General features: G+C 41.7%; 1 protein-coding gene across 8 annotated transcripts in view; it reads right to left on the reverse strand.

The window, feature by feature from the left end:
* The window catches only part of MNAT1 (MNAT1 component of CDK activating kinase), a 198,458-nt gene that overhangs the window by 125,677 nt on the left and 56,673 nt on the right, over positions 1 to 16,108 (reverse strand). For all 8 annotated transcript variants that reach the window (XR_006282365.1, XR_006282364.1, XM_038406548.2 and 5 more), the window contains 2 exons: positions 15,188 to 15,261; positions 2,102 to 2,205 (listed from right to left, as the gene is read on the reverse strand). Coding sequence is in view for 6 of the 8 variants with exons in the window: in XM_038406548.2 (XP_038262476.1) it covers positions 2,102 to 2,205; positions 15,188 to 15,261 (178 nt within the window). In the remaining 2 variants the exon portion in view is untranslated. The remainder of the gene's footprint in view (positions 1 to 2,101; positions 2,206 to 15,187; positions 15,262 to 16,108) is intronic.

A 16,108-nucleotide genomic window follows, 5' to 3' on the forward strand; every position in this document is an offset into this window, starting at 1 on the left:
CTATCATATTTGACTCTTTTCTAAAATGATCTGTCCCAGTCGTTTTAATCTCTTCCCATATGGAAGTTTTTCCATACCTCCAATCATTTTTGCTGCCCTTCTCTGTACTTTTTTCAATTCTAATACATCTTTTTTGAGATGGGGCGACCAGAACTACATGCATTATTCAACATGTGGGTATACATGGATTTATACAGTGCCATTACAATGCCTTCCAACAGGGGTGCTGAAACAATTTTTATAGTGGGGGTGCTGAGAGCCATTGAACCAAACTATAAGCCCTGTATATAATGGAATCCACTTCAAGCCAGGGGGTGTGGTAGCACCCCTAGCACCTATGCCTTCTGTCTTCTTAGCTCTCCCTTTCCTAATGGTTCTTAACATTCTTGGATGTTTGGCTGCTGCTGCACATTGAGCAGCTGTTGTCAGACAACTATCCACAATGACTCCAACATCTCTTTCTTGAGTTATAATAGCTAACTTAGACCCCTTTGCTTTGTATGTATAGCTGGGGTTATGTTTTTCAATGTACATTACTTTGCATTTATTTACATTGAATTTCACCTGCCACTTTCTTGCCCAGTCACTCAGTTTTATGGAGTTCCTTTTTAAGTCTTTTCATTCAGCTTTGGACTTTACTATCTTGAGTAATTTTGTATCATTTGCAAACTTTGCCACCTCACTGTTTACCCTTTTTTCAAAATCATTTATGAATATATTGAACAGCACTGGTCCCAGTACAGATCCTTAGGGGACCCCACTATTTACCCATCTCCTCTGATGCATCCGATATTGGACAGTCGGACGGGATATCAGAATACATGGACCTCTTGTCTGATCTGATACGGCAATTGCTATGTTCCTACAAGTTATACATGACCTGAATGATCTTTGATTTCAGAAAAGGAAATACAGTGCATCACCTTTGCCCTCACTGCTTTATACATATACATGGATATATGGAGGAGGTCTCTATTTGTTAAAACGAGGAGTCCTTGTGGCACCTTAGAGACTAACAAATTTATTTGGACATAAGCTTTCGTGGGCTAAAACCCACTTCAACTCTCTATTTGTTGGTACTACTCCAGTCCAACACCTTCCTTCACAAATAAGGAACACTCTTTCGTTCTCAGAAGGAAATGGTTCAAATTTATTATTTTCAGACTCCAAACTCCTAATGACATGTTTCAGATTAGCAGCTGTGTTAGTCTGTATCCGCAAAAAGAAAGGGAGTACTTGTGGCACCTTAGAGACCAACACATTTAATTTTACTAATGTGAGTGTTGAGTGCAAAAGGAATGCAGGATCAGGCCTTATTGTGTCATTTCTGTTACTATATTTGCCTGAATTGAAATATTTTCTTCTTGAAATGATGTACATTTTTAATGCTGGAAGAAACACTTAAAACATTATAAATAAAAAAAAATCCTTGCCAGGCTACTTTTAAAGGAGAGCAGAACTCTGTCTGAATCATATTTTAATGAAAAACCTACAGGAAAGTATGCATGGTCCCCATACAGACCACGTGTTTTATAGCCCTCTAAGAAGCGGTATCATCATTAGAATTTAAAAAGGCTTTTGTCTTGTTAAAGTATAAAAGTTTGTTTCACTATCACTCGTTTTAGATTTTGCATAAGCCAGGCCTTTGTTTTCCCATTCTCCAACTCTCTCTTGGGAGCTTCATAATATTTGTGTCTGGATTTTTTTTTCTTCCTTTGGATGAGAAAGAAATTATTGTCCTGGAGTAGGAATGAACACAGTCTCTCCTGGATATTGTCCAAATACACTGCCAGCATACATATGTTTGAAGAGCCTGCATTTACTACCTAGCTATGTCAGTCCCTCTCTCTCTAAACCCTCATCAAAACAATGAGCACACAAAATTCAGTTGTCAACATGATCTCCTGAAGCAAGCAAATCTTTAATAGAGGAGAATACTTGCACATCACATTTTTCTTACTATGGAGTGTGTCAGTATGTGTGTCGGAGTTTCTTCTTTTTTCTTTTCTCCTTTAAGACAGCATTTTACAACTATTCCGCTTTAAAATACTTAATTCCTCAACTATTGAATAAGAAATTTTTTTAAAAACAGCAAACTAACCAGTTTTATCTTGTTTTTCTGAATGACTTCTTTGTTATCCTTCTGGTAATTATCCATTTTCTTTTTGGTGTTGTCCAAATCCACATTGTTCGTCAAGTTAAACACTGTATTGATATTTAAAAAAAGATGCATGAAATCATAGTATTAATCTGGTATGCGCACACACACAACCATAGCCAATAAGTATTACCCTTATTTAATGCTCCTTGTCCCTACCACATTAGCAGCATATACCTAATTGAATATGGCAAAAAAATCACTTGGACACACAAATGCCAGATCCTGATGTTTGTTACATCACTGTCAACTCGATAGCAATTTAATTTACTTAAATCGAGTTCTTGCAAATGTATACCTGCGTAACTGAAAGTAGAACCTGATTTTTTGCTTCCTTCATGGGATACTGGTAGAGTAATCCCATGAACAGCATCAATAGCCAAGACACACAAAAATTAGCCATAAACTACTTGTTATAAAGGCCAAGAAGAACCTAGACCAGAGGTCCCCAAATTGTAAGGGCACCACCCACCCAGGGACACTGAGGGGCATTCGGGGGTGATGGCAGGCTGGGCCAGCCCCAACAGGGACAAGGAGGAAGCACCACCCAGCCCTGCCCAACCCCCACCCCTGGCTCCCGGAACTGTGGATAACCCCATCCCCAGCCTTGGCACGGCTCTGCACCTGGTCAGGGGCCCGTTGCTGAACCCCACCACCGTCTGACTGTGGCTCTGCTCCTGCTCCCGCCCTCCGCCTCTGGCCATGGCTCCATCCCTGCCCCCTGACCCATGCCTAGCCCCTTATCCTTGTCCACGTCCATCCCCCCACCCCCCAACCGCGGCCCTGTTCCTGGCCCTGACTCCTGGGGGCCGGGAGGAAGAGAAGGGCAGGGGATTGCAGACAGGAGGAATGGGGAGCAAGACCTTCAAAAGTTTGGGGACCACTGAACTAGACTAAGTAGAATACACATCCACATACACCCCTCATTACAAATGAGGCCCTTCCATTTCCTACAGGTCGTTTGCCCTTGCTTAAAATCTCCACATTTATGTAGAGATCCATAAAAAGAAAAACAAGTTAACCTATTACTCAATGCTATGTGTTGTGCTAAGCCTTCTTTGTACACAACAAATATTAGGAGGATTTTTCTCATTTAAGTTATGCAACAAGATGAAGGATATGCAGCTAGCCCCCTTTGTTTCGCTGAACATTCCCAATCACGTATATCTGAACTAAAGATGCCTCCAGGAATAGAGCAGCTTCTGTAGCAGGCAGATTGAAAGAACTAGGTGTGCAGGGGATTAGTAATTAGATACAGAGCCTTTCACCACTAGGTCACTGGTTCAAATTGGGGTCAAGTCAATTCTGACTCGGAGTCATTAACACATGAAGATCATTTGGTGGCCTCAGTCCAGTTAAGAATGGACACCAGAGAGATCAACATCCCCCTAAAATTAGCATAGATAGCAACCCACTCAGCACAAATCAACATGGAGACTGTACAGTCCAATCACACTCTTTATGTGGCCACTCCAGAACACTGCTGAGGTACGTTGACATGAAAGAACAGGGAAGCTTGCACTGTCACTGATAAACCCCCACAAACTAAAAAGGACACAGTCCCGGCCACAAAAAGCATGCAATCTGAATCATGAGGAGAGGAAGATGTTCCTGTGGCTAAAGTGCTAGCCTGGGAGTCAGGAGTTCAGGGTTCAACACCTGTTCTGTCACAGACTTCTTGTGTGACCTTGGACAAGTCACTTTGTCTCTATGCCTCAGTTTCCCCCCCACACACACACACACCTGTAAAATGGGGATAGCACTGCCCTACCTTTTGGTGCTGTTGGGAGGAAAAAACATATTCAAGATGGTGAGATGCTCAGATATCCCCAGTAGTGGTGCCACATAAGTGCCTTACATACACAAAGAAAAGGAGTACTTGTGGCATTTTAGAGACTAACAAATTTATTTAAGCATAAGCTTTCGTGAGCTACATGCATTCGATGAAGTGAGCTGTAGCTCACGAAAGCTTATGCTCAAATAAATTTGTTAGTCTCTAAGGTGCCACAAGTACTCCTTTTCTTTTTGCAAACACAGACTAACACGGCTGCTACTCTGAAACCTGTTGTTATACACACACACACACACACACACACACACACACACACACACACACAAATCATAGAAGATTAGGGTTGAAAGAGACCTCAGGAGGTCATCTAGTCCAACCCCCTGCTCAAAAGCAGGGCCAACCCCAATTAAATCATCCCAGCCAGGGCTTTGTTAAGCCAGGCCTTAAAAACCTCTAAGGATGGAGATTCCACCACCACCCTAGGTAACCCATTCCAGTGCTTCACCCTCCTCCTAGTGAAACAGTGTTTCCTAATATCCAACCTATATCTCCCCCACTGCAACTTGAGACCATTGTTCCTTGTTCCATCTTCTGCCATCCTCTTTTGAGCCACCCTTCAGGTAGTTGAAGGCTGCTATCAGATCCTCCTCACTCTTCTCTTCTGCAGAGTAAATAAGCCCAGTTCCCTCAGCCTCTCCTCATAAGTCATGTGCTCCAGCCCCATAATCATTTTTGTTGCCCTCCACTGGACTCTCTCCAATTTGTCCACAACCTTTCTGTAGTGGGGGGCCCAAAACTGGACGCAATACTCCAGATGTGGCCTCACCAGTGCCGAATAGAGGGGAATGATCACTTCCCTCGATCTGCTGGCAATGCTCCTACTCATGTAGCCCAAAATGCCGTTAGCCTTCTTAACAAGGGCACACTTTTGATTCATATCCAGCTTCTCATCCACTGTAAACCCCAGCTTCTTTTCTGCAGGACTACCACTTAGCCAGTTGGTCCTCAGCCTGTAGCAGTGCATGGGACTCTTCCATCCTAAGTGCAGGACTCTGCACTGTCCTTGTTGAACCTCAGATTTCTTTTTACCCAATCCTCCAATTTGTCTAGGTCACTCTGGACCCTATGCCTATCCTCCAGCGTATCTACCTCTCCCACAATTTAGTGTCATGTGCGAACTTGCTGAGGGTGCAATCCATCCCATCTTCCACATCAATAATGAAGATGTTGAACAAAATCGGCCCCAGGACTGACACCTGGGAAACTCTGCTAGATACCGGCTGCCAACTAGACATGGAGCCATTGAACACTACCTGTTGAGCCCGATGATCTAGCCAGGCTTTCTATTCACCTTATAATCCATTCATCCAATCCATACTTCTTTATCTTGCTGGCAAGAATACTGTGGGAGACTGTCAAAAGCTTTGTTAAAGTCAATGAACAACATGTCCACTGCTTTCCCCTCATCCACAGAGCCAATTATCTCGTCATAGAAGGCAATTAGATTAGTCAGGCGTGACTTGCCCTTGGTGAATCCATGCTGACTGTTCCTGATCACTTTCCTCTCCTGTAAGTGATTCAGAATTGATTGCTTGAGGACCTGCTCCATGATTTTTCTAGGGACTGAGGGGACGTTGACTGGCCTGTAGTTCCCTAGATCCTCCTTCTTCCCTTTTTTAAAGATGGGCACTACATTACCCTTTTTCCAGTCATCTGGGACCTCCCCCGATTGCCATGAGCTTTCAAAAATAATGGCCAATGGCTCTGCAATCACATCCACCAACTTCTTTAGTACTCTCGGATGCAGTGCATCCGGCCCCACGGACTTGTGCTCGTCCAGCTTTTCTAAATAGTCCTTAACCTGTTCTTTCACCACTGAGGGCTGCTCACCTCCTCCCCATACTGTGCTGTTCAGTGCAGCAGTCTGGGAGCTGACCCTGTCAGTGAAGACAGAGGCCAAAAAAAAAAAAAAAAAGAATCGAGTACTTCAGCTGTTTCTACATCATCTGTCACTAGGTTGCCTCCCCCATTCAGTAAGGGTCCCACACTTTCCCTGACCTCCTCCTTCACATCCCTTGCTAGCTACAACTCCAATTGTGCTTTGGCCTTCCTGATTATACCCCTGCATGCTCAAGCAATATTTTTATATTCCTCCCTAGTCACCTGTCCAAGTTTCCACTTCTTGTAAGCTTTCTTTGTGAGTTTAAGCTCACCAAAGATTTCTCTGTTAAGCAAAAACTGGTTACCTGCCATATTTGCTCCTCTTTCTGCACATCGGGATACTTTGTTCCTATGCCCTCAATATGGCTTTTTTAAAATACAGTCAGCTCTCCTGGACTACTTTCCCCCTCATATTAGCCTCCCATGGGATCCTGCCCATCAGTTCCCTGAGGGAGTCAAAGTCTGCTTTTCTGAAGTCCAGGGTCCATATTCCACTGCTCTTGTTTCTTTCTTCCTTCCTTCTCATGGTCACTGCTGCCTTCTACGCACAGAAGTGCTCAGTAATTCAACAGGACACAATTGTAGCTGATATACTATTTCCATTTTTTTAATCTAACAGTAAGCAGGAACCCATCTGGTTCCATTAGCTTGTGTTTGTCCATTTGATTTACAGCCTTTCTTCACTCACACTTTGCATAGGTACAACAGCAGAAGTGAGCTTCTGGGAGAGTTCTGAAGTAGGCAAGGGAGCTTTGTCAGCCCACAGATTGGGCAAGGGCATTCCATGGCTAGAGGGCAGCAAAGAAAGTGGCAGAGTGGTGGGAGAGGCAGAAGGGAAGAACAAAGCAGGTGTCATTGGCAAAACAAAAAAGGAGACACAACGACAGAGATATAGGTTGCTGCTTAGTAGCTTTTCATCTGGAATGAAGTGACAAGGAACTGGAAACAATGATAGTGGAACAAGAATGGTGGTGAGGGGCATGATGCCACTCATATTTCAAACAAAAGCAACTTTGGAAAAATACAGCACGCTCTTGTAACCAGTGAGTTAGCATTCATTTTCAGGAAGCGTGGCTAATTCCATTGGTCTGGGTTTTAAAAAATAATAAATAAATAAATAAATAAATAAATAGTATAGCATCCAGAAAGCATGACACATTTTTGTAGCTGCCTAAAATGTTTAGGGATAGCTAACGTAATGTATCTAGTTTTCACCCTGACACAACAGGAATCATGGGCCTAGGTTCCTACCCAGAGAGCTCAATACTTATCCCGGGTGAGGGAAACTTGTAATCCCTTCGATTGGAGCAATTGGGCTGAATTTGATGAATATAAAGTGGCGTGGTAGATTAGAGCCAAAAAACAAATGAACAAATGCTTTATATCCCTTTCTTACAAAGTAGTAATGATTGAAAGGATTTTCAGTTTATTTTAGCCCGACTTTCGAATTGATGAATCCCACAACCCCAGACTGACTTCAGAGTTATTTCGGAGGCAGGACAGTCTTGCAGTTTAGGCCCTTAATTGGGACTCAGAAATCTGGGTTTAATTCCCAGATCTGCCACACATTCCATATGTGACACTGGGTAAATCCTTTAACGCCTCTATGCATCTCTTCCCTCAGCTGTAAAAATGGGGGAAATACTTCTTTTCTCCCATACTTCATCTGCTTGCTCTATTTAGATTTTAAGTTTTTAGGGCAGGGACTATCCCTTATTATGAGCACAAACAGCACCTAGTACAATGGACCCCTGACCTCAGCTGGGGCCACTAGATGATGTTGTAATACAAGTAAACAATAGTGAATGCTCTCTGCCTTTGAAAGCTAGGCCCCTTGTGTTTTGAGAGAGGTTGCTCAACATGGATTTCCATTTCTTATGCTGCTGTCTCCCAAAAGAGAGACAGCATTTTTCAACATTATATTGTTCTGAAATCTTAGAATTTAAAAAAAAAGTGTAGGGAATACTTCTACTATTTTAGCAATGCAACGTTTCCTCAAGAAAACCAGTTATTTTAATCTTGTTTTGACGTCCAGCTTTCCAACCTGTAGCTTCCAACGTACAAGCTGTTAGACATTTGGGCACAGCGGCTGAAAAGAATGGTCATGTGAAAATGCTGACGTACAATCACATTTCTGATCAGAGCCCTGCAATGAAAGTAGCTGCATGCAAGTGTCAGAACTTCCTACAATTTAAATCCAGCACATCAGCTCTCTAAACCTACGATAACACAAGAAAGAAAAAGCACATGACGGAGGTACACTGCCCTGGCAGGATACCCAGGTACACTTCAGGTGCAGGCGGAGGTAGAAAATGAGAAGCCAAATGTCTTCGGTCACCTGAGCAGCAGGGGTATTCCTCTAACACCTCACTGCTGGATGATTTTCTAAACTGGGTTTTACAAACGTGACTGTTTGGAGAGGTTTTTTTTCAAACTGAACCATAATAGGCTGAACAGGTCCTGACACATGCTGACAAACTTCATATCTGCATGGTTCAAAACATTCACCGTGGGACCACAAGGGCAGGGGCGGCAGAATCAATTTCTCTCTCTCTCACACACACACACTCTCTCTCTCTCTCTCTATCTTCTTAAACCCATTCCAAATCCACAATCGGCCTTTAGAGCCCCTGTGAATGGGTAGGCTAGACGCCAATCACTTCTCTCTCCTTCCGGCCCCACAGAACAGATCAGATTTTCTTCTGCTCCTTCACCCAGACCCAAAACAGGGTTTCAGAATAGCTACCTCACAAGCTGTCTTCCCCGCAGCTGTAAGCATCAGCTCCCTGCACAGGGCCTCTCTGGGCTCTATGCAAGTTCCTCTCCACCCTTGTCATACCATAAGAGCATAAAAACAGTCATACTGGGTCAGACCAATGATCTATCTAGCCCAGTATCCTGTCTTCCAACAGTGGCCAATGCCAGGTGCTTCAGAGAGAATTAACAGAACAGGCAATTGAATCATCCATCCTGTTGTCCACTCCCAGCTTCTGAAAAACAGACACTAGGAACACCTGGAGCATGGGGCTGCATCTCTGACCATCCTGGCTAATAGCCACTGATGGACCCATCATCCATGAACTTATCTTTTTTGAAAACTGTTATAGTTTTGACCTTCATAACATTCCCACCTAACAAGGTCCACAGTTTGAATGTGCGTTGTGTGAAGAAGTATTTCCTTTTGTTTCTTTTAAACCTGCTGCCTATTAAACTTAATTGGGTGACCCCTCATCCTTGTGTTACGTGAAGGAGTAAACAACATTTCCTTATTTACTTTCTCCATACCAAAGGTTTTATAGACCTCCATCATATCCCCCCTTAGTTGTCTCTTCTCCAAGCTGAAAAGGCCCCGTCTTTTTAATCTCTCCTCATAGGGAAGCTGTTCCATATTCCGAATAATTTTTCTTGCCCTCTCTGTACCTTTTCCAATACTAATAGATTTTTTTTTTTTTGAGATGGGGCAACCAGATCTGCAAGCAGTAATCAAGATGTGGGCATACCATGGATTTACATAGTGGCATTATAATGATATTTTCTATCTGACTATCTATCCTTTTTCTAATGGTTCCTAACCTTCTGTTAGCTTTTTTCACTGCTGCTGCACATTAAGCAAATGTTTTCAGAGCACTATCCACAATGACACCAAGATCTCTTTCTTGAGTGGTAAGAACTAATTTAGACCCCATCATTTTGTATGTACGGTTGGGATTATGTTTTCCAATGTGCCTTACTTTTCATTTATCAACACTGAATTTCCATCTGCCATTTTATTGCCCAGTCACCATCAGCGGCATGTGAGCCACTGGTTTGGGGAGCCTAGCCCCCAGCTCTGCCTTTCTGCTTGCGGCCCCGCCCCTTCAGCGCCCCGCATTGCGGCTGCCAGGCCCAGCCTCCAGATCGTCAGGAGGGAGGAAGGGCGGGAGATGTGGCCCCAGAGCCAGCTCCAGCACATGGGAAGAGCCGGCTCACAGACCAAGAAGCAGGAAGGGAATTGGGGATGGACCATAAGCGGGGCCACTCCTGGCTGTTGAGGGAGGCACAGCCTCCCCAAACCTATGATACCCACCACCCATGCAAGTCACCCAATTTTGTGAGATCCCTTTGTAACTCTTTGAAATCTGCTTTGGACTTAACTATTTTGAGTAATTTTGCAGCCTCACTGTTGAATCACCACCCTTTTTCCAGTGCCTAGCCTGAGGAAGCAGTCAGGAACTGGCAATGGGGAAGGCAGGTTGCAGGGGGGGTGGGTATCAACTGAGGGTCAAATCACAATTCTCAGGAGATAGGTAGGCAGGCCGGCCACAGGCAGCAAACAGATTCATTTCCTTGCCTCATCACAGCACCTCCAGCACCTTCCCTTAACTCCCCCAAAATCTCTAGACATCAAGGTTTAAAACATTAAAGAGTTAGATTTGGTCTAACCTTTATTATAAAAGCCTACAATGGCAAGTATGCAAGCTAAACTCTTGGATGTAGAGCCTTCTTTGCTGGTCATTATTTAGCCAAAACTATTAATAGTATACATAGTCTAATGGCTAAATCTTCTAAAAGCACTACTTCCTAACCAAAGTTTTAAAAAAATATTTTCACTATTCAATTACAACTACCTAGCTTAGCAGGCAGGCATGCTCCTTTTTGTTAAGGGCATTTAATTGAATTCTTCTTGGTATTTGAGGATATTTGAGGATTGGTGAACATAAGCCATAGAACAAACAATACTGCAACCACGAGCATTTAAAATATGGTGTCACCATATTGATGGTTGAGCCAAATTCCATAGAATTTAAATTGACCTCAGTAAGGAGGGTTGCTCAGACATGGTCTGTAGAATTTGACCTGTTATGGGTTTTGAGAGGTGGGGGGTGTAATTTTTTTTGAATTTTAATAGCAACATTTAAGAAACATTTCAAAACAACAAGCAAAAAGAGTTAAAACCAGGAATACTACATTACTCCTAGCTAAAAATCAGTAAAAAAAAATGTATGAATATGACCAGCAAAGCAGATGGCTATTCTGCAAAGATTTCAAAGGCAAGCCAGTCTTATTACTTTCTATTCTGCAGCATAATATAAGCTCATATAATGGGCCTGAAAATCTTAAAGACACAGAAGCCGATTTGTATACGAGAATTATTTACTTCCTTATTCATCTCATATTGTTTGGTTTAGAAGTTGACCTGCCTTTAGACAGCAGCTGAAATACAACAAGAAGCCTATTGTATTTTCTAAAACGTTTAATTCTATTTAGGCAAAACTCCAGAGATTTCCTGAAATCCAGCCTTGACAGAGTGAGAATCTCTATTTTTAAAAATTATACTAATTAATCTCATAAGGAAAAACAATCTGATAATTTTAAATTCCATAATAAACTAACCTTTGAGACAAGCCTTAAAGCCATGTGGAGCAATCATTGGTCTGGGAAAGCAGCATTGTTTATGGTAAATAAATCCATCACTGGTGTTTAAATCAGCATCATCAAAATCTCTCACACTTTCTATTGAGGACATTACCAACTTTGAGCTTTCTCTTGCTAATTAGTGTTTCTTTTAATGCAGATTGCTAGAAAGAATTCTTGCTACTGAAGAATATTCATGCAAGATTCTCTTGTGAGGGAGAATGGCTGGAGGACTTCTGCAGGCATGATTCACTGGCCCAACCCCAACCCCTTCCATTCTGGGACATAAGGAGTTCTTGCTGAAGCAGACCTAAAACAGTCAACTAGGTACATGGACAACCTGCAAGAGCCCCAACCCATGTGCCCAACCCTTATCCACAAGGGAAATGCCTGGATTCTCCTGCATCAGGGCCACCCATGACAGTAGAATCAGGAACAGGATTTAACCCAAAATGGATTAAAAAACAAAAACAGAATTAGAATCACATAACTTTACAAAGCAACCAAAGTGTATGGATGTCACAAAACAAATCTGACCGTCAATGTATTTTATAATGACGTTTATGTTATCAGCTGGGATGTAGTCAAGATTTTCTTTCCTATTTCCTAATAAGGTAAAAATTGATTTATTGTGCTGCCTTACCAATAAAATAAAAAAGGTCAATGACTATTTCTCCGACAGGTTAGCACTTTCCTAATTCTCAGGTCCATTAATTAGCCAATAGATATTAAAAAACCAAAATTGTAAATCATTATCCTCAGATATATTATACACATAGACTTAGCGCTTAATGTAGATATTACTGGTGTAAGACAGCTACAAATTAAGTTAAAAACTTACTGGTAAGTATTGGTGTAGCACAAACACTACTTTTCCTACCCCACCATTTCTAGCCTCTGCTTCTGAGCAGTCATCATAATGCTCATTGACACTTAGAGACCGGGAGGGGCACAGTGATGACCCCTGAAAGCACAGAGCTTCAGAATGAAGCTGATTGCCAACGCTCTACCAAAAACACTGCTTTTGCCATCTTCAGTTGATGCTGAAATGTCCCAACCTCTTCTGCCCATACCCTCTTTTAGGGGGCGGGTAGAAATATCAATACTCCATCTAGAAAAACTTAAATTAGAAATCATGAATTATGGATGTTCCATCTCAGTTCTCTTTTTACTGTAAAAAGTGGGTTTTTTTGTTTTGTTTTTTGTTTTTTTTAAAGTGCTTGCACAGTTACAATTATTTCCAATTACTCATCCCCATCAGGTCAAATAAGGGACATTTTGGCTGGGGCAGGTGCAGAAGCTCTCCATATCTTTGTCGTCTTTTACATTTTGAGAGAGTTGCATGCCTTTGCATTGTGTTGTTTCCTTTGTTAATGAAGTTAATGTGACCCACAGGGAAAACAGGTAAAAAAAGTCACAGGCCTTAGTTCTTTACATCCAGTAAACATTCACTAGATAGTAATTTTGGCATGAACACAAGTCATTACACAATGGTTACTACAAAAAAAGGCTTTGAAAAAGTAGAAATGCCCATAGGGTACATGTATAGTAGTCACTTTTTCCCACTTGACTATACTTCATGCTTTAAAAAGCAGTAATTATTAACAACTATGTGTATGGTAGTAATGCCTAGAGGCCCTACTCAAAGATCAGGACCATACTGTGCTAAGTACAGTACACGCACATCCTAAAAAGATAGTCCCTGTCAAAAAGAGCTCAGAACTAAGTTTAAAAAAATAGTTTAAGAAGCGATACGGAAGGGAAAAGAATAGGAAGCAAACAAAAAGGGTCTGGCTCACATTGTTGTACTTGCAGCAGTGTTCTTTGTGAGGCCTATTCCTGCTCTTTGTGAGGCACATGTATGTCCCATTGATTTCAATGAGTGTTGTGCCCAGCTGACCCAAATCAGAATTTACCCCATTCATTTTTTTTGGTGTTAATGACAATTAAGTGTCTACAATATGCTAAAAATTGCCAAACTGATTTTTCTTGGGGAATTAGCATTTTTTTTAAAATGGTCACATTCTAAACCACTTTAAAGCGTGGGGGGGGGAGAATATTGGCAGGTCAGTACCATAACGTTTGTGTTTGTTGCTACATCGCCAGCATTCTCCCTGCTCTTTCTGTTTAAAAAAATAAAGGAAAATAGACTAAGCATAATAGGCTTCTTGTGAAGGGGAAATGAATCTTTCAAATAAGGCTATAGATCACATCTAATGAGAGAAGACACAGTAAAAGACGTGCTCAAATTGAACTCCAAAGAAACAACCATTGGGGAAACAGCAACAAAAATGTCCCAGGGGCTGCAGAGCTAGACATTGCTGCATGTTTTATTATTATATATCTTGTTCTATTAACCACATTTTTATTTTAGGTCTTATGGCTTATTTATTTACTTTTAAAATTTACCAGGCATCCAGAGCAAGGTGAAGCTGAACTTCAATTCACTTTTGACCTCTACCGTATAAAATCTATTCAAACCTCAATGGAAGGTCAATTTCTGCTTCTACCTACCCCAGCTTCCTAATCTGTGTGCTGTATCAGCAGTCACAGCAATTGTCATGTATTATATAGGGGCCAGTCCGCCATGTAGTGCTATAGCATGGTACCAATTTGCACTTGGTTCACATCTGGCAATTTAACATCCACCATGAGAGCTAGAAATATAAATAGAATCTTAAAACTCTGTAGAAAACTTGATGGTGCACATACTCCTACCCACTCAGCCAAGCTTTCTATTCATCTGAGGTGAATGGATGTTTCAAGCCATAGTAATAGCAATAATGAGATAGAAGCCTATGGCAAATGCTGCAAAATACTCTCTTCTGTTTCACAAGCACAAAATAGATTCTCCCAGCATCATTTCAACAATCTGTCCAAGTTGCTAGAACCTCCCTCAGACACACACACACACACACACACTCTACTTACCTCTCCCAAAAGCTTTGGCCTGCCTGGCTATATCTGAAGTTTCCCAGACAAACACATTAGCTCTCCAGTTTCAACCTTCTGATGCCACCAACAACAACACAACAACATGCTACTTATAGCTGCAAAGGTGGGGAATGCAACTCTCTGAAGCTAACACCAACAAAATTCAGAGGAATGCTTACTCTTCTTTGCTGAAGAGTTAAAAGGGAGCAAGATCACCTTCACCATGTTTTCTTTTAAACCTCAATCATTGCCTTCCCTGAAAGTACCCAGCCCCTTCAGTCCTCCTCCAAAAAACAAACAAATTTAAGAGCGACTCCTTTGAACACTTCTGGTTTTGTCTATGTAGACTCCATCACCCTTCCATAAATCCTGAGTAACTCTAAAAAAGTGGAAAATGAACTCCAATACAAACAAATTCCTCCCTCAAAGGGCAAGTCTCTGCTTCAGCAAATCCAAGGAGAAAGAGTTCAACTTCTGCTCCTAAACCTTCCTCTCCCGTGTAGCAACATAAAATGCTGCCACCGTGGTATGTAAGGTCATCTGCTTCAAAGCAGCTTCCAACTACTGTACTCACAAAAGCAAAATGATGAAAGACATCATATGGCTGCTGTCATAGTAAATAAAGCTAACAGAGGCATATAATAAGAATTTGAATTCTTCTTCTTTGTTTAATCTTTTCTTTTGCAGCACCACCAATGCCCTGTGTGCCTTTCCTTTCCAGCAATAGAACCACTTCCTCTATGCATCATAGTTTTTCTCTTGCAGATAAAATGTGTATTACTTAAATATGTCCCCCAACTGGACAAATATGATTAAAAATGTAAGGAGAAAGTAATTAGATAAACATCAGATACCATGATAAATCCTATTAAAGAAATGCAGCTTTGATATTCTCTTAGGCAGTCGGAAGATAAAAGCCTGTGGTCTCATGAGCACAGCACATCAAAAATGTAAGCATTAAGACTTACCAATTTCTTCTACTTCTTCCAGGAAATCATTATATTCCGTTAGACTGGGAAAGTCATCTTCTCTTTTATTGTATCTGAGAGAGATGAGAAACTAGTGTTTGCATAATGCACCAAGATGGCAGTTTAATTCAACATTGGGCTCAGTTCATAGATTATATATAGGGCCAAGGATTATTATTGTCAGAATACTATATGGCTCCTTTAAAGTGAAATAGGACTGCCCATCCCAAGTGAAGAGGCCACCACTGTCTGAACCAGTGCTACACCCGAGTCTTTACCACATTTCTGCAAAGAGCTGCGAAGTGGAGGCAAAGGCTAGCGTGTACCAATTCCAAATCAGCTCCTCAGACACTACTAAAAAAAAAAAAAGGAGTACTTGTGGCACCTTAGAGACTAACAAATTTATTAGAGCATAAGCTTTCGTGAGCTACAGCTCACTTCATCGGATGCATTTGGTGGAAAAAACAGAGGGGAGATTGATATACACACACAGAGAACGTGAAACAATGGGTTTATCATACACACTGTAAGGAGAGTGATCACTTAAGATAAGCCATCACCAGCAGCAGGGGGGGGAAAGGAGGAAAACCTTTCATGGTGACAAGCAAGGTAGGCTAATTCCAGCAGTTAACAAGAATATCTGAGGAACAGTGGGGGGTGGGGTGGGGTGGGGGGAGAAATAACATGGGGAAATAGTTTCACTTTGTGTAATGACTCATCCATTCCTAGTCTCTATTCAAGCCTAAATTAATTGTATCCAATTTTTTCCACCAAATGCATCCGATGAAGTGAGCTATAGCTCACGAAAGCTTATGCTCTAATTTGTTAGTCTCTAAGGTGCCACAAGTACTCCTTTTCTTTTTGCGAATACAGACTAACACAGCTGCTACTCTGAAACCTGTCATTATGTAAGGCACTGAA

Source organism: Dermochelys coriacea, chromosome 6 (genome assembly GCF_009764565.3).
Source record: "Dermochelys coriacea isolate rDerCor1 chromosome 6, rDerCor1.pri.v4, whole genome shotgun sequence".
Lineage (NCBI taxonomy): Eukaryota > Metazoa > Chordata > Testudines > Dermochelyidae > Dermochelys > Dermochelys coriacea.